We start from the raw sequence: 18,388 nt of genomic DNA on the forward strand, positions 1-18,388 counted from the left end.
CTGATACTTAAGCACAAAGGGTCTGTGCCTCATCACAGTTCATGGCTGGCACACGCCGTGAGGCAGGTGCTCAGTACAGGCTTGTAAAACCAACAGGTAACCATGTAACTCCATGGAGTCAGTCATGTTTCTCTACTTTCCCATTGCATACTTTAAAATGTGCATTTCATAACATGAACAAAGACCCTACATAATCAAAAAATGTCAGCCTTGACCAGCTAGCTCAGTCAGTTAGAATCTCATCCCGAAATGCCAAGGTTGGGGGTTCGAGCCCAGTCAAGACACATACAAGTATCAACCCATGAATGCATAAATAAGTAGGACAATACATTGATGTTTCTCTCTCTCCCTCTCACATGCACACCATTTCTCTCTAAAAATAAATAAGAAAGCTCTTAACTATTTTCTTAATCTGGCAGGCGGCATTCATCTCTTCTGAAAACAAGAAAAAAATATCTTCAACTGTTCTATTTGGAATAGGCTAAAGAACTGACCACAATAGGAAGAAGTAAAACTAACATTTACTGAGCTTATGCAGATCACTGATGGCGGACATGGTCTAGGTCTCTACATATCCCTGCCTATTGTAATTGTCACACTAGCCCTATATGATAGGATCTTTAACTCCATATTACTGGTGAGAAAACTGAGGCTCAGGAGGGATGGTCACCCCTCCCAAAGTTACACAGTTGTAATCTGCCGAACTTCTCTACCATTGCTTAGGTTTATAATCCACAACATCTTATACAGTGATGCTCTTTGCCAGGCCATGATTGTCCTGAGAAAAAATATTTAATTAATTGCCTGTGTATTTCTTTCTTAGTGAAACCCTTAAAACATGCTATTTACTTCCACTTTGTTTTTCTTTCTTCTTCTTCATTTTTTTTTTTAGTTCTTCTCCAGTTTCAGGTATCAAAATGTCCAAACTTTTTCATTTGGCTCCTTCTCACTCCAATTTAAACTTCTGCACAATTGTACATTTCCAAAGCCAGATATCATCCACAAAATAATCATTTAACTGCACCTAATTTCAATTAGAGGCAATGAAGCTGGTGAAGCCTGACTTTTCCTAACAGTAATAGAGTCATTTCTTTCTTTCCATAATGGCTAAGGCTTCCCCAACTCCATGCCAAATCAACAACCCAAAATCATTTTGCTCAGTGCTCTGGGGCAGAAGTTCAATCACCTTGCCCACAAAGTCTTTAGAGAGAAAGGGTTCAAGAAGAGACTTCAAGGAAGAACTCAAATACAAGGTTTGCTGGGATATCAGAATGTTTAGTCTCAAGTCCAAATGCACCATTTCATTATCTGTGACCCTATCTCTGCTAGTGTGGCAACCATGACCTGAAGGGCTCTGTCTCAACCTGGTGTCCCCCCTACTCTCTCACCCCTGTTCCAGGAACCTGCCTCAACCTTGAGCAACTGTGACACTGTGAAGTAAGACAGGAAAGGGTGCGCTGCTCAGGTCCTCAGCTAATGATGCCGTGCAAGTTGGGGCAAGAACAGTGTGCAGCCTGATCAAAGCCCCACGAAACCCTAAGACTTACTCTCCTTACCAAAGGAGCCTTCCACCCCACAAAAATGCTTCCCCTGTCTCCAAAAAGCACAACAGGCACCATGAAAACAGATGTAATCACATTACACACAAAGGCTGCAGGTATTTTAACATGGCTCCCATGCTGGGTTCATTCCTCATAGCAGAGGACTTCTTCTTTTCCCAAAGACAAAAAAAGCCATCACATCTCTGTCTGGCTGCTGTGGCCTCCACATCACCTGGAAGCTGGAGAGCAAGCCTGAATCTCAGGTCCCACCCTGGAATCTGCACTTTGATAAGATCTCCAGGTGATGCAGCCACACATTCATGTTTGAGAGAAACAGGGCTATTGCATACAGGACAAAAATGTTATGTATTTCTTGCCACATCCTGTTTATAACCTTTTGCCTTCCCCAAGCCTTCACTTATTCAATGAAAAGTCATTCGCCTGTCATTCAGCAAATATTTACAATGTGCCTAGTAGGTGACTGACTCAGAGCCTGGCATTGTCTAGGGGAGATAAGGCCTCCCAGATGAGCAAAGCAGACAAAGGCTCTACCTCACAGCACTTACATTCTAGCTGTGGGGACAGACAGCAAACAAGAGAACAAGCAAACAAATGAAAGAGATACACAAACTGCAATAGTGTCACCAAGAAGATAAAGAGGATGACAGAGGCATAATTGACAGTTTTGGGGGACAGATTTTCGATTGGAAAGGGAGGTCCCAGAAGGGTCTCTCTCCCAATAGAACACTTGAGCTGAAACTTGAAAGTGAGAAGAATGTATGAGAAAGAACCTTCGGAGAAGGGTCCAGCCACAGGGATGAGATAGTTTATAAAGGCCCAGGGCTGGGAAAGAAGGTGGTGTGTTTGAGGAACAAAAAGAGGGCCAAGTACCTAGAGAGCAGTGAGCCTGGGAGGTACACGGTTGCTGGAGATGTGGGAGAGATTACAAGGCAGAGCCATTTCAGACCAAGTAAGTCATAACAAAGAACTTGAATGTTGTTCCAGGTGCCATGGGAGCCACTGAAAGGTTCTGAGCAAGGAACACACACACACACACACACACACACACACTGTGTCCTACATATATATATACCACTTACCTGTTACTGTATTAGAAAATAAACTGATTAAGAAACAATAGTGAACCTAAGTAGGCAGTTCAGTTGGGTAGCTCACTGCTCAGTCTAGGTGGAGTGGCCTGCTGCAGGAGGATGATGTTTTGACTGACCCCAAAAGCTGACTGGGAAGTGGTGTGCTCAGGATACCAAGGCAAGGCACCAGGCAGTCAGGGGGCTTGAGGGAAGAGGCACGCAAAAAAATCATCTCAGGTGCCAGCTAATTTGTTAAATGAATTGAGCATATACTTTTTGACCAGCAATTAGCATGCTCATCCTGCAAGCAGAACGGCATGTGCATAATGACTTATGTTCTAGATTGCTCATTATGATGTTTGTATAAACAGAAGACTGGAAACAACCTAAATGTCGAGTAATAGAGAGCTGGTTAAACAAACATTGATTTATCCATACAATAAAATACTATGCAGCTAAACATGGAAACAAGGATACATTCACATTCTGAGTCTTTATATACATATATTTGTATATGTGTGTGTGTATATAATGGGATGCTGCCAATGGTGTAAAAACAATTTTAAAATTCTCACACACATAATTGCCAGTACATTCTTTGAAAATCTTCACAAGGAGACACAAAAACTGCCTCTTTGAGGGCAGAGATTGGGGGATACATACTTCTCACTGTATATTTTTACACCATTTGAAATTTGTATACATGAATGCTTAACCTATCTAAAATAAAGAGAACAGAAGGATATGGAGAGGATGGACTAAGGAAGGGGAATCATTCTGGAACAGGTAACACTGGGGCTGAGTCTTGATAAATGAACAGGCATTCGTCGCCAACATATGACAGACCATGTTCCTGACAAAGGCATGGACATGTAATCCACAAGGTCCCTCAAGGAAACAGAAGTATTTTGGCTTAGCTAAAGTTCATGGGGTTCCAGAAAAACCAGCAGCTCCTGCCTGTTATGTCAAGAAGTTGGGGCGTGTCCCAGAAGTGCTGAAAGAGTGGAGCGGTGACGTGATCAGATCTTCAGTTCTTTGAGGTAACTCTGGCATCAGGGTGGGAAATGGACAGAGGCAGAGGTGGGGGGAGCTGACTACAACCTAATTCAGAAACTAAGTAAGGACCTAGTTCCTTTTATGGAAGAAGCAATGATACAGAAGAGGGAATAGAGACAAGAGGGATTTAGGAGTTGGCATCAACCAGATTTGGGAACTGATTCCATGGGGTGGGGGCAGTATATAGGAATAAAGGCTAACTCCAATAATCTTACCTGGGCTGCCATTATCTGAGAAGAAACTGAGGCAGTGAAGCAAGGCTATGGACAGAAGAGGAATAGTTCCAGGGGAGGAAGAATAAGAGGTTCAAATCTCTAAGTGTACAGTACTTGAGCAGTTTGACTCAAGTCTGTATTTTAGTTGCCTCATTTGTAAAATGGAGCTAATATCTATCTGAATTATTTCAATTATGAAATGAAATGTTTTATATACATGACCTACTACACTGCCTGGCCTATACTAGGTACTTAACAAGAGGCAGCCTTGGACACAATAGAAATTATACATTATAGAAAAGTCTCTACAGCCCTGAATGGGCAACTCAGTGGTTAGAGCATCACTCAGATGCTCCAAGGTTGTGAGTTTGATCTCCAGTCAGGGAACATACAAGAATCAACCAATGAATGCAAAAATAAGTGGAACAACAAATCAATGTTTCTCTCAGTATCCCCCTTCCTCTCTCTCTAAAATCAATCAAGATATAAAGTTAAATTTTTAAAAAAGTCTCTACAACAGAGAAATGCCTAGTTCACTAAGGTAGAGATTTCAAGGAAATTTTTAGAAATTAAAGAATGTTGTTATTCAACTGATTTCAAGTTTCATTACTCTAAAGTCCTACACTAGCCCCCCACCTTGCCAATCCCATAACCAGTTATGAGATCGGGGACCACAGATCTCTCATCATTGCTAGGCAAGCAACTCACAGCCCAGGCTTTTGCTAAATGGACAATTCACCAGGACTAGTCAAGACTGCCTTGTTTCAATTCCAGACACTAGCATCTATAAACCCACAACACTGAGACCATCCAGATAACTGTTTGGGGTTTTTCACTTCCTGTGTTGAGTGTGTCAAACCTCTCACCCTGACAGCAAAGCAAACCCAGATGACCACCATGCCATGTACTAGCAGGCACAACTCAAAGGAGAGTGACCACCAGGGAATTTTCAGTGAAGATAAAGTCTGGAACAAGACTAAACTCCAGCCCCTCTAAATCCTATGCCTCCACGTTTTCTATGATCACAGATGACTTTAAATTACTTGCAAAATCAGGAAGGAAAAAAAAATCCCAACACCTACCATGAAGACATGAACAAAATCCTATTCCTTAAATCATGAGTATTAAACTAAGTCTATTTTATATGCCTCTTACTTACACTTGGTTTTGAAGAAGCACCTCACATTAGCCATGTGAAGAAAAAGAAATCAACGGGATTTTTGAAAATAAAAAATATCCAGAAATATATAAGTTGTGCTTCTCTCGAAGCCAGTGTCCCCAAATACTTTCATGCTTAAGTACCGGTGATGGTCAGAAAACAGGAACATCCTTGTTTCTCAAATCGCCACTCTCCTGGAGACATGCTCTAGGGTTGGTCTATGGATCTGACCTTCAGGACTGTGCTGCCCAAGAGGGGAGAAGCGATGTCAAACAAGGTCTTTCTGGTATTACCTGTCATTCTCTCTCTAGTAGACATGGAGCTCAACATGGACCTGTTTTATACAAATTGCCCCATTAGACTTATATTATAGGATGGCCACAATCTATTTGATATGCACAGACCTACTGCAAGCACGGAGGTTATCTACCCAACAGACACATTATTGTATATAAAACAGAAAAGAAATAGTAGCCAGAATTCAATTCAAGGCCAAAGAAACCAGGCAACAAAGATCAGAAGCTTAACAAAATTAAGCTGAAAACTGACAGCCCTGGGCATCCTCTTATACCAGATGTCCCATCTCAGTCAACAGCAGAATGGCCTGATAAGAATGGTTTTTTAGTTTTTTCTGGTCATAGGTTTTTGAAGATAGAATTAAAATATATGTACATTTCACCTACCGGAAATCCATACTTATTTTTAAAAATAAAACATTCTGTCCAAGATTACATAAATTACCATTGGTTTCTGAGTGCTGCTATCCCTGTTCCTTCCCAAATCCTGCCTCATAATGCTTCTCTAATGTGTCATCCTGTACTTTGTCTCTTTCCTCACCAATAAAATTCCAACATTTTTCTTGGGAGAGTAAAGGGTGAGCAATCTTCCTGGGATTGTTTTAAATATCAGAACTGTCAGAACTCCTGAGAGACAAAGCATACACTTACTTCTTCCCCTAGGCAGTGCAGAGATGCTGGTACCATACTGTGAGATTGTTCCGACTGCCTGGGTTAGGTGGGGGTACAGGCTGGTGAGGGGTGGTGAGTTCACCCGCCAGCCACTGCCTGTCAACACCAGACCTCAGAACTATTCCCAACGGGAATTAAGGAGGGACTATTACTTGCTTCCACGTGAAACCGGCAGCGTTAGGCCTTTTCCCACACAAAGCACGTGGGCCTCTGAAATTACTGCGCCCCTGCTCTAAAAATTGAAGCTCTGTGACTCCCATTCTGCACAGGAGACAATTCCTGGCTGCTAAACCCAAAAGTTAAAACCCTCTGGTTTTATCCAACCAATCTTTACTAATTTATGAGCCTCCCCGAAGCCTAAAGATGTCGCAATAGATCCCCCAATCCCGAGCATCAACTACTCAGGCTATCCTTGTTTTTAGCGAAGATGAGATAATTACGGTTGTCACGTGTCTAATTTCACACTAAACTAACCCATAGCGGAAAGTAACAAACTATCGTGGCAGGGCGCCACAGCTGCTAAATGTCAGGTCGTCTACAGCTCCCCGGAAAACCAGAGACGTGAGTGGAGCCCTTTATTCAGGCACTCTTGGGCGCGCACTCGCCTATCACAGGCGCGCACGCACACACTCGGGCACTACACACACAGCAGGGACTTAGTTTTCTCTCCCTCAGAGCAGCCATCCACAAGTCAACATCTGATCCGCCTCATCCCCATCCCCGGAATTCACGCCTCCCCCAGCCTCCGCGATACACACGTGGGGAAGCGCGTCCAGGTGGAACACGAAGAGAGAAGGAAAGCGCAGCGGTGGGGGCAGGATGAAGGAGGAGTGCGCTCGGAGGGGGTGTGGATGGAGGAGGAGTGCGCTCTCAGGTCCCCGGGTCCGCGCTGAGGCGAAATAAGCTTCTGGGAGGAAGAGGGGGAGAGAGAAAAGCAGCGGGAAAGGGAAGGAAAGGAGGCAGGAGGAGAGGTGGGGGAGGGGCGCTTACCCAGGGTTTTGACAGCGATCTGCCTGGTGAGGGGAGGTGGCAGGTTGATGCACACTAAGTCCACGTCCTGATGGAGCAGCACCTCGTCAATGCGACTCGTATAGAAAGGAACGCTCATCTCCTTGGCCAGCTCCTCCGCTTCCTCCTGTGTGCGACCCCACAGCGCCTTCACCGCGAAGCCCTCGTCTTTCAGCAGCGGAATGATGACACGGGCGGTAAGGCTGGTGCCGAACACGCCCACCCCGGGAAGCATGGCTGCTCAGGTCCGCCTGGTTCTGCTTTAGCTCGGCTCTCCAGTCCAACACGCGAGCACACACCCCTCTAGCCAGCCAGTACTGCACCCGGCTCGCCGCGGTGCGCCAGCCACCGTGCCCTGGGCAAAACGCCCGGGTGCCGAGAGCGCACCCAGCTGCAGGCGAGCAGTCTCGGGGCTCCTCAATACGGTGACTGCTGCAGTGCCCGCCACGCGGGGCTCCCGTCCTTCCCGGAGGCGGCAGCAGAGACTCCCCCAGGGCCCCTGAGGCCCCGAAGCCCCGCAGAATCTCTGCTCAGGTGGCAACCCTGCCGCAGCACCAGCCGGCTCCGTGCGCCCCGCGGAGGCTGCTCCATGGCAGTCTCATCCCCGCACCCGTGCCTCTGCAGCCCGGGACTAGCTCTCTCCCGGGTCTTTTCCGCAGCCGCGAGTGTCGCGCGCACAAGCCTCTACACGCTGCCTGAGCCTGGAATGGCTCGGCTGCGGGGGTCCCCTTTCTCCCCCGTCCTCCGCCCAGAATGAAATAATTCAGCGACAACCAGGAGGATGGCTAAGCAAGAGGCTCCGAGGGCGACGAGCGCGGATCTTAAGCTGCAGCGCGGCGACGGCGATCGCAGAAGCCACGACCCCGGAGCCAGCCTTCTCATTCTGCTGCCATATTCACTCGTAGCGCGGTTCCGGCGGCCTCGGCTCTGGCCGACTCGGCTCCGGGATCCCGCGGGGATGAGGGCGGAGTTGGGGAGTTTGGCTGTCAGCAACCGGGTTTTCCTGCACCGCCCCCACCGCTGCGCCGCGCGCCATTGGCCGCCGCGCGTCGCCCCCGCCCGGCCGCCGCGAGCTCGGGTAAGCGCCTCGCTGGGGCCCAGGAACAGCCGGACTCCGCCCCGGCCCCGCCTCGCTCGCCTCCTGCCTCTCCGCTTCTTCCCTTTCAGTGCCCTCCCCCAGCTCCTTCTCTTCCTTGCCTCTTCCAAACCCCGCCCAAAGCAAGCTAATAAATCTATCCAGGCAGGGCGCTCCCTCACCGCGGAGCTTTCGGTCCCTGTGAAGGCAGCACCCGGTACCTGGCCGGAGGAGGCCAGGGGACACAACGAGGTATGAGCAGCGGATAATTACAGCCTCTGTTCCGAGAGAGTTTTTTGCGTGCGGGGAACCGTGCTGGGAAGCTTTCCAGGCATTCTTTCTTTTAATCCTGTCACCAACCCTAAGGTTATTGGAAACCTACTTCACCGATGATGTGACTGAGTCCCGGGAAGGTTTAGTGACTTGAGCAAGGTTACACAATAGGTAAACTACTGGCATGGGATTAGAATCCAGGCTCCAGAGGAACGCTGAGCCGGAGAGTTCTCTCCTGAAATGCCTGCTCCGATCGCGCACTCGTAGCCCAGCCGCCTTCCTAGGACCTAGATAATCTTGTCTCGACCAGCTCTGCTTTCCCCTCGAGGCCGGCGCTCTTGTAGTCGCTGCTGTACTCAGAGGCTGCCACGGGGCAGGGGTCTCCGAAGCGGCTGAATACATGCGTGTCTGAGTCTTGGTTTAGGGATGGAGGGGTCACTCTGACCAGATGCCACACCAGCCTCTCAGCCTGGCGCTCTGGCTTCTTTCGCTGCCGCTTCGCGCGGCTGCCACTCCCTGCCTTGTACACTGTTTCCTTCCTGAGTCCTCATCAAGGTACTGGGGGGAGGGGGTGCCAGGCTCGAGCTGTGGGGACCTTGCACATGTTTAATTTCCCGCCATTTCCTCAGCACCTGTCTCACTGCCTGCCTGGCATGTAGTAGGCACTCTGTAAACATTTGCTAAATGAATGATGAATATTTATTGAATACCTGCTTTGTACCCACTTGGTGTTGGGAAGGGGGACCCTATACTGAAAGGCACGTGACCTGACCTCTAGTTCAAAATCTCTGGGGAGGTCAGGAGTCCTGTCATGTTTATCTCGTCTTCATCACTTAGCTCAATGTGCCACATGATCTGCTTCAAGTGATGAGTGGAAAATGGGCTAAGTACTTGCAGCCTTTAAAACAACTTATAACAACTTACAATGAAGCAGGGCACGTGGAGAGAGCAGGACACCAAAAAAGCTTGTATGTGGCAATGTAGGGAGGAGGCTGACCTCAAGGCATTAGAAGAAAGGCACAAAGGACACAGTGCACTGGTATCTGCTTGGGAAGACCTGACACAAAATGAAGTATTGCTACCAATGCTGACAGGCTTCTTCTGAGCAGTTTGCAAAGATCAAGGCAGGAATGCCTGCTGGGGTACGGTGCAAGCAGGGGAGTTAGACACAAGGCATCTTCTCAGTACATCAGAGGCTAGATCACCTGTCAAAGATGACATTGTTCATAGGGAGCTGGGGATGTGGAACTTGGCATTGAGATTAGAAGCAAGTTATTTAATCTCTCTGTGCCATGGTTTCAACTGTAAAATTAGGTATAATGGTATATACCCCAAAGGATTTTCAAAAATTATGTGGGTTTTTATAAAGTTCTTAGAATAGTGTCTGGCACATAGTAAGCTCTATATAAATGTTAAATTAAGCATGGAGAGTAGGTCTGTTACCGACATCATTGCTTGATACAAGGACAATTGTATAAGTGCAGCATCATCTAGCCAGTAAGAGGGAGTTTTGTGTTCTTTTAAGGGAACTCAACTCCTGGCTTCAGTGTGAATAAAATATATATTCTATCTATATAATATCAAGACAGTGATCACATTTGATTCTCATTAGAAATGTATAATATAGCCTGACCAGGCAGTGGTGCAGTGGACATAGTGTTGGACTGGGACGCAGAGGACCCAGGTTCGAAACCCCGAGGTTGCCTACTTGAGCACGAGCTCATCTGGTTTGAACGATGGCTAACTAGCTTGAGCATGGGATCATAGACATGACCCCATGGCTCCTGGCTTGAGTCCAAAGGTCATTGGCTTAAGCAAAGGGTCACTCGCTCTACTGTAGCCCCTCCTCCCCCGGCTCAAGGCACATATGAGAAAGCAATCAATGAACAACTAAGGAGACAAAAGAGCCTCAATGAAGAATTGATGCTTCTCATCTCTCTCCCTTCCTGTCTGCCTGTCCTTATCTGTCTGTCTGTCTCTCTCTCTCTCTCTCTCTCTCTCTCTCTCTCTGTCATTCACATACACATAAAAAGATGTCAGATCAGGGCCCACCAGGCTCCACTCCTACCAGTGAGTAACCCCAAAGTCTTCAGAATGGACTGAAAAGCTCTATCTGACCTCAGCTTCGAATATCTTACTACATACCACCTTCCACCCAGGTGCCCTGTAAAGGCCAAGCCTGTTCTTATATCAGGGCCTTTGCACTTGCTGTTTCCTCTGCCTGACCCCACCCCTCTAGCTCTACCCATATATCCACGTGGCTTACTCACCTTACTCGGAACCCTGCTCAGATGTCCCCTCCTCAACTGGCCTTGCCTGATCATCCATCTAAAATGATACCTCTTCCTGACTGGTGGTGGTGCAGCAGATAAATGGGGACTTGGGATGCTGAGGTCCCAGGTACAAAAACCGCAGGTCACTGGCTTGAGCGTGGGCTCATCAGCTTAAGCACAGACTCACTAGCTTGAGTACAGGGTTGCCAGCTTGAGTGTGGGCTCCATGATCCCATGGTCGCTGACTTGACCCCAAGGTCACTGGCTTGAGCAAGGGTTCACTGGCTCATCTTGAGCACCCATGTCAAGGCACATATAAGAAGCAATCAATGAATAGCTAAAGTGAAGCAATTATGAGTTGATGCTTCCCATCTCTCTCTCTTGCTAAAAAAATAAAAATAATTTTTAAATGGTTCGTCTGTCACATTTTATCCTTTTGTCCAGCTTTACTTTTCTTTATAGTTTGTCTCACTACCTCACATTATATTGCATACCCGTTTGTTTATCATCCATTTGTCTCAACAGGTTATAAATTCACTGAAGTCAGAAGTCTGTGTGTCTTCTTCACTTCTGGCTCCCCAGTGCCCAGAATCATACCCAGAACCTGCTGGACACTCAATCTGTATGTTTTTCTAATAACGGTGTATTACTATGAGAGTTGTACGAGTTAATATTTATAGATTTCTTAAAACTCTGCCAAGTGCCATGTGCAAGGAAAGTTTAGACCCTGGAGAAGCAAGGCTGAGTATGACAGAGCCCCTGACCTCAGGTTGCTTATGCCAAGTGGTCTATTGCTTGAGGACATGAATTGGCAATGACAATACTGAGTGACAAATGCTATGGTGGGGACCTTCAGGGGATGATTTGGGATCAGAGGAAGGCTTTGAAATCAGAATGGGAAGCCTCTAAAGACTTTCAGAATGAAGAGTGGGCTGGACCCAGGCTTTAAAAGACTTGTTGAGGTTAGCTTGAAGAAAGAGGGGAGAATATTCTAGACAGAGGAAAGCTAAAAACAGGCTAACCCAAGGTTGGAGGGGTGTATGTGGAGGAGGCTAGAATGTGATGAGGAATCACTGAAACACAAAGCAGACAGTGAACAATCAGATTGGCATATTAGAACCATCACTCAGGCTGCACCATGGAGGATGGGGTGCAAGGGGCACATCCACCCCAGCCCTGCAAAAAGACCACTACAGTAACCAAGAGCAAAAGAAAGAGGATTAAACAAAGGCAGTAAGCATGGAAGTGAAGATGTGGGTACAGGGACTTGAGATAAAACAGGGCACTTGGTGGGATAACAAGCAGATGAAATCTCTCTGGCTTGGTAGCTCATTGGACATGTCTTGTTCCCCCTCATCCAATCTCTACTGTTTGCATTTGGGTGAAGACTTTAGGCCTCTTTTAATGTCGTTGAAGATAATCGTCTTGTAACTCCAAAAAGAACATTCTAAACCTTCTTTTAGAAATAAAAATAGAAAGGATTCATTTTTTATTCATAGCTCTAGGATGATGGTACAGTGGAACTTTTTCTCAAAATAATTCAGTTTAATGATAGTGATGGAGGGACTCTTGACTTGGGGTGATGAACACAACACAGCATACAGATGATGTGTTACAGAATGGTACATCTGTAACCTATGTAGTTTTATTAACCACTGTCCCCTCAATAAATTCAATAAAAAATTTATCATTTTTACCATTTTTAATTGTACAATTCAATGGCATTAAGTACATTCACATTGTGCATACAACCATATATTTTTAAAAGAAATAACCTGTGAAATGAAAAGAAAGCTACTTATTCATACATTTCTGTACTTTTCATATAGCTAAAATTAAAAAAAATTAAACATTTATATGAACTAACAGTCTGGTCACATACTCGGAAATCTTTTTCTCTACAATTATGACTCTGAGTAAATGAACTCATTGAGGGAAGGAGCCTAAATGCATCTGGCTAGTCACAAGCCCTCTGAAACACCAAAAATAGTGGTTGACCCAACTAGGTTGTATAGGAACATGTTTTATATTTGTGTCACTTGCCAAACCAAGAGAACAAAGATGCCCTTTAAAGTTTCACCACTAAATCTGTGACTCTTTGAGGGAGGGAATGGGTTTAAAGTATATAATAACATAGGACCTTGGACATCACAAGCTTATGTGGAAAATACAAAACTTTTCTTCTTGGTGTGTGACAACCTTCAGGGCACTTGGCCTCTTCATGCCCACAATTTCTCTGAGATAATGTTATTCTGTGTAACTTTCTGCTGCCTCAGTCAGCATGCTAAGCAGGCACCCAAACCTCGGCCTGCGGGCCGCATGCGGCCCCCTGAGGCCATTTATCTGGCCCACCACACTTCCACACTTCCGGAAGGGGCACCTCTTTCACTGATGGTCAGTGAGAGGAGCACTGTATGTGGTGGCCCTCCAACGGTCTGAGGGACAGTGAACTGGCCCCCTGTGTAAAATGTTTGGGGATCCCTGTCAGCCAAGGCATGAGGGCAGACAATATAATTGCTCTATAAATAAAGTACAGATCAATAAATACATAACAAAACTATCTAGCATCCCAAATTATTAACATACTATTTACATACACAGATTAGCATGCCAGAAAAATAACCCTTATAACACTATGGCAAAAATAAATACTATTTAAATTTTTTAATTTACAATGAAGAGAGAATGACATCCAATTCAAATTAAGAGCATTATTCTACTCCCACAATTTTTGGTTTAAAGGATAGGCACATAAAACAGCATTTACTCCATGTTAAACAAGTCTCTTCTACTTATTAATTGAGGCAACATACAGAATTCAAAATCAATCACTTAAACTCTAAGTATCTAGGAATTGATACCATAATGTCATACCAGGGCTGGGCTAAAGGAGGACGGTGCAAAAGGCTGAGAGGTTCAGCAGTTGTTCTCAGGTGAGGTAACCAGAGGCCAGGTGTGGCCTGGGAAAATGGTGGCAGAAAGAACATGTTATGCAACTCAGCACGGTGAAAGTAGAAGGAAGCCAAGGCCATTCATTCATTTACTCATTCATTCAACCAGGGATGATTGTAAAAATATTTAACAGCCGGTTTAGCAGGGGAAACAAGCAATCAAATTACCCCTGGAGCAGAGTCTTGGAGACCCCCTGCTAGATCCAGCATGTCAGTTTCTGGGTTGTTTGTTTGTGGTCAGGCCTCGGGGCCTGAAGGAGAGGCCTGGGCAGCAGGGTGGCTAAGTGGCACTCAAAATTCAGAATAACTGAACATTTCCATGAGCAGTACAACCATGCTGGGTATATGCCAGATGGCCAGCAGCCCTAAATTTAATTTACATTCAGTCACTTTCTGCTCTGTCCAGCCTTCTGAGTTGCTCACTGGAGATACAGAACTAACAGACTCCCATGTGCCCCTTAGGGAGCTCACAGCCTAGTAAGTCAGACAGACAAAAAAATCGGGTTTGCAATGTAGAGTGCAAGAAGTATCATTACAGAGGCAAATTAGGGTCTCTATTGATACCCACACACAGGCCGCATGGGAGGGGAATGGGCACAGAGGGGGGGCTGGTGGGCAAGGTATGATGAATAGAAAATAATCCTTGCCTCAACTAAATTACATTTAGATCTTCTAGAACAGGGGTAGTCAACCTTTTTATACCTATCGCCCACTTTTGTATCTCTGTTAGTAGTAAAATTTTCTAACTGCCCACCGGTTCCACAGTAATGGTGATTTATAAGGTAGGGAAGTAACCTTACTTTATAAAATTTATAAAGCAGAGTTACAGCAAGTTAAAGCATATAATAATAATTACCAAGTACTTTATGTAGGATTTTCGCTACGTTTGGCAAAATAAATCTTTATAAAATAACTTACTATAGTTAAATCTATCTTTTTATTTATACTTTGGTTGCTCTGCTACCGCCCACCATGAAAGCTGGAACGCCCACTAGTGGGCGGTAGGGACCAGGTTGACTACCACTGTACTAGAGTGAGCAGTGAAGGGATAATCCGCACACAAGCAGCAGCCCAGATCTCTGGAATTCCCTTTGTTCAGAGTCTCTCGCCAGCGATTGAACCGCCACCCTAACTGGCTGTTCTTCCCCCTCTCCCAACCCTATCCCAGCCCTCCCTCCCCTTCCCTGCCCCACAACATACATATACCTTTTTTTTCTCTTCACACAGCCAAAACATGACTAAAGGTTTTAAACAAAGCTTTACAGAGAGCTGGGAGCTAATGGCAGGGAAATAACATCAGGTATAACAGGAAATTAGAATGTGACTGACAAAGCATATTTATGTTCACTTTTAGAACCCTTCACAGGGTGCCCTACCTTTACCACGTCATGACACAAAGTGTTTGACAGCACATTGAGAAAAACTGGGAAAGGTCTCAGGCATCTGAAGGTGACCTGACTATGGGCCCTCCAGTGCCCTGAGGGAGGAAAGACCGGTATTCAGGCAGGTCTCCACCTTACTGAAGGATGCTGGGCCCTCTGGCCATGGGTTGGAAAGCTTGTTTCTTCCCTAACTAGAAGAATATCATCTAATAGTGGAGTGACATTTGGGATTGTGCAAAAGAAAAGTGAGTGCCTGCCTACCCAAGAGCATAGCAACAATGTTTAAGGAGAAAAGCCATACATATGAAAGTCCAAACTAAGAAAAATAGAAATCAACAAAAAGTTCTTGCCCCAGTGAATTTCTTCCAGGGGTCCCCAAACTTTTTACACAGGGGGCCAGTTCACTGTTCCTCAGACCATTGGAGGGCCGCCACATACAGTGCTCCTCTCACTGACCACCCATGAAAGAGGTACCCCTTTGGGAAGTGCAGCAGGGGACCAGATAAATGGCCTCAGGGGGCCGCATGCGGCCCACCGGCCATAGTTTGGGGATGCCTGCAAGAGAAAGCACCTACTCAACAAGGACTGAATGGAACTGAAGGAAGGCTGGGCTGATTAGGACCAAGACCTTCCCTAGTCACCCTTAAGTGTAACACCCACCTTCAGACCAAGCTAAATTAATAGTCATTCACTTTAATTCACCGTAATGCAATCTGATCTAATCAGATAATATCCCAAGTTAAAGAACCCAATCAGTTATAGGCAAAGGAGAAATATTCAAAATAGGAAGATTCCAATTAGCCAGTGGGACGTAACTCTGCTGTTTGGACAGAGTACCTCTACATCACCTGCCTGGTCACCTGGAACGCAGGTGATGACATAGCTGACATTCATAACATAATCTGTATTGGCATTTCTAAGGGCAGGAATGTTGCAAACTGGGGTCAGAGGGTACTGCTTTCGCAAAATGCGGTGAATGCTGAGGGCCTTGGTTTTTCAGGATTGTACTCAGGTTCTGCTTCTGCAAGAGGAGTTTTCCTTCTTCTTTTTCTGGTAAGAGGAGGTTTCCTGAAAGATAGATTCTTTTTTACTCCTCTTTTCCAAACAATAAAAATAGTTACTTGTTATGAAAACAAGACATGATATTTGCATATAATAATAGAGATTTAGAAAGAATCTTCACCCTGGCTGGGTAGTCAGTTCAGTTGGTTGAAGCATTGTCCTAATGTGTCAAGATTTCATGTTCGATCCCCAGTCAGGGCACATACAGGAAACTACCAATGAATGCATAAATAAGTGGAACAACAAATCAATGTTTCTCTCTCGTGCTTTCTCCTTTCCTTTCTCTCTGAAATCAATCAACCAATCAATCAATCAATAAAGAAGGCTCTGGTCAGTTGGCTTAGTTGGTTAAAGCATTGTCTTAATATGCCAAGGTTACAGGTATGATCCCTGGTCAGGACACATACAAGAATCAACCAATAAATGCACAACTAAATAGAACAACAAATTGATGTTCCTCTTTTTTTTTCCTCTCTCTCTAAAATCAATCAGTAAATTAAAAAAAAAATTTTCTAAAGAATGTTTGCCCAATACAGATCCTTTATAAGCCCACTCAAAACATTTACACACTTGACCATTTGTTTGGCCACAAAAGAAATCACAATAAATTCCAAAGGAATGATATCATACAGATTACATTCTTTTCACCACAATGCTCTGAAAATAGAAACCAACAGTAGAAATGTATTCTTCTATTCCATAAATTTGATAAAATAAAAAATATTCTAAATAATCTCTGGTTTAAAAAAGAAGCCATAATGAAGATGAAAAATATTTAAAAGTGAAACACAACAAAAGCATACATATGAAAACTTATGAGTTACAACTAAAATTGTACCTTGTGGGGTATTTAGAGCTTAAATGCATCTTATTAAACAAAAAATATCTGAAAATTAATAAATTAAGCACTCAGTGATCTAGAAAGAGAAAAATCTAGAAGGAGAAATTAAAACAAATAATAGACTTTAAAACCAAGAATATAAAAATTATCAATGAACCTAAAAGATTTTTAATTTAAAAATAATAAAATAGGTCCTGACCGGTGGCTTGGTAGAGCACTGGCCCGGCATGTGGAAGTCCGGGGTTCAGTTCCCAGTCAGGGCACACAGAAGTGCCCATCTGCTTCTCCCTGCAACACTTTCCCCCTTCTCTCTTCTTCCCCTTCTGCAGCCAGTGGCTCAATTGGTTTGAGAGTTAGCCTTGGCACTGAGGATAGTTCCATTAGAGTGCATCAGCCTCAGGTGCTAAATGTAGCTCAGTACTTGAGCATGGGCCCAAAATAGGAGGTGGGGGTTGCCAGGTGGATCCTTCAGGGAACATGCAGAGTCTGCTTCACTATCTTACATAATAATAATAATAATAATAATAAAAATAAAATTGGTCAGTCTCTGGAAAGACTGATTAGAAAAAAGAGAAAACAAAATTAATGATATTATGAATAAAAATAGTATAAACAAAATTTTGCCTATAATTTTGAAAACTTTCATAACATAAATAACTTTGTAGAGGTATATCAATTAGAAAAGTGATCCTAAGAGAAATAGAAAATCTGAATATGCCTGTAACTATTAAAATAAGTGAATGGCTAGTCAAATAACCCTCCTCAAGGAAAGCAGCAGGGTCAGTCAACTGTACAGGCAAATTTCAAGGAACAGAAAATTCTGTCTTGGCCAAATAACTCCAGACAGCAGAAAAAAAGGGAAAAACTATCAAATTTGTTTTATGAAGTTAATATAAGTGGAAAAGAATAGTATTTTTAGAAATAATTTATGAATAGAAATGCAAGTATTCCAAATTAAAAACTAGCAACATATAACCTAAGTAAAGTTTATCCTGTAAAAATATAGGTGACTCAACATGAGAAAAATGTATCAAGTTACTATAAAATATGAAGATGTGAAAGGAAAGAAAACTATGACTTTCTCAACAAATACAGGGAAATTCAATATTAATTCATTTTTTAAAATAAAATTTTAAACAAACAGAGTAGACAGAAACTTCTTTAACTTGATAAACTATTTCCTCAAAAAAAGAAAACCTGGTAATAATATTATACTTACTGATGAAATTTTAAACATACACCTATGATGTTCAGGTGTAAGTCAGGGTGCCCATTATCACTCCACCACCCATCACTGGACTCAAGGTCCTTCCTTACCAAGGAAAAAAACAAGAAAAGAAAAGACAAAAGAATAGGGGAGAAAGATAAAATGCTCATTATTTGCAAGTTGTTTTCTTTGAAAACTAGACAAACTATTAGCATGAATAAGAGGGTTCAACAAGGTTGCAGCATAAGAGTATGAGATCATCTTTAGCTTTTCTTTACACCATCAA

General features: G+C 44.1%; 2 protein-coding genes across 2 annotated transcripts in view; one reads left to right on the plus strand and one right to left on the minus strand.

The window, feature by feature from the left end:
* The window catches only part of GFOD1 (Gfo/Idh/MocA-like oxidoreductase domain containing 1), a 145,050-nt gene extending 137,062 nt beyond the window's left edge, over positions 1 to 7,988 (minus strand). The window contains exon 1 of the mRNA XM_066377081.1: positions 7,021 to 7,988. Coding sequence (XP_066233178.1) covers positions 7,021 to 7,273 — 253 coding nt within the window. The 5' untranslated portion in view covers positions 7,274 to 7,988. The remainder of the gene's footprint in view (positions 1 to 7,020) is intronic.
* On the plus strand, positions 7,820 to 11,295 carry LOC136398393 (uncharacterized). The gene is made up of 2 exons (XM_066372686.1): positions 7,820 to 8,365; positions 11,185 to 11,295. Exons 1-2 carry the CDS (start codon positions 7,820 to 7,822, stop codon positions 11,293 to 11,295), a joined length of 657 nt encoding a protein of 218 aa, XP_066228783.1.
* The last annotated feature ends 7,093 nt before the right edge of the window (positions 11,296 to 18,388 follow it).

This window comes from Saccopteryx leptura, chromosome 3 (assembly GCF_036850995.1).
Source record: "Saccopteryx leptura isolate mSacLep1 chromosome 3, mSacLep1_pri_phased_curated, whole genome shotgun sequence".
In the NCBI taxonomy this organism is placed as follows: domain Eukaryota; kingdom Metazoa; phylum Chordata; class Mammalia; order Chiroptera; family Emballonuridae; genus Saccopteryx; species Saccopteryx leptura.

Excerpts from the sequence above, each read along its gene's own strand:
- LOC136398393 (XM_066372686.1), top strand. The coding sequence starts at position 7,820 with ATGGCTAAGCAAGAGGCTCCGAGGGCGACGAGCGCGGATCTTAAGCTG. Across the intron at positions 8,366-11,184 it reads AGGCCAGGGGACACAACGAG|GTTATAAATTCACTGAAGTC; the intron begins GTATGAGCAGCG and ends TTGTCTCAACAG.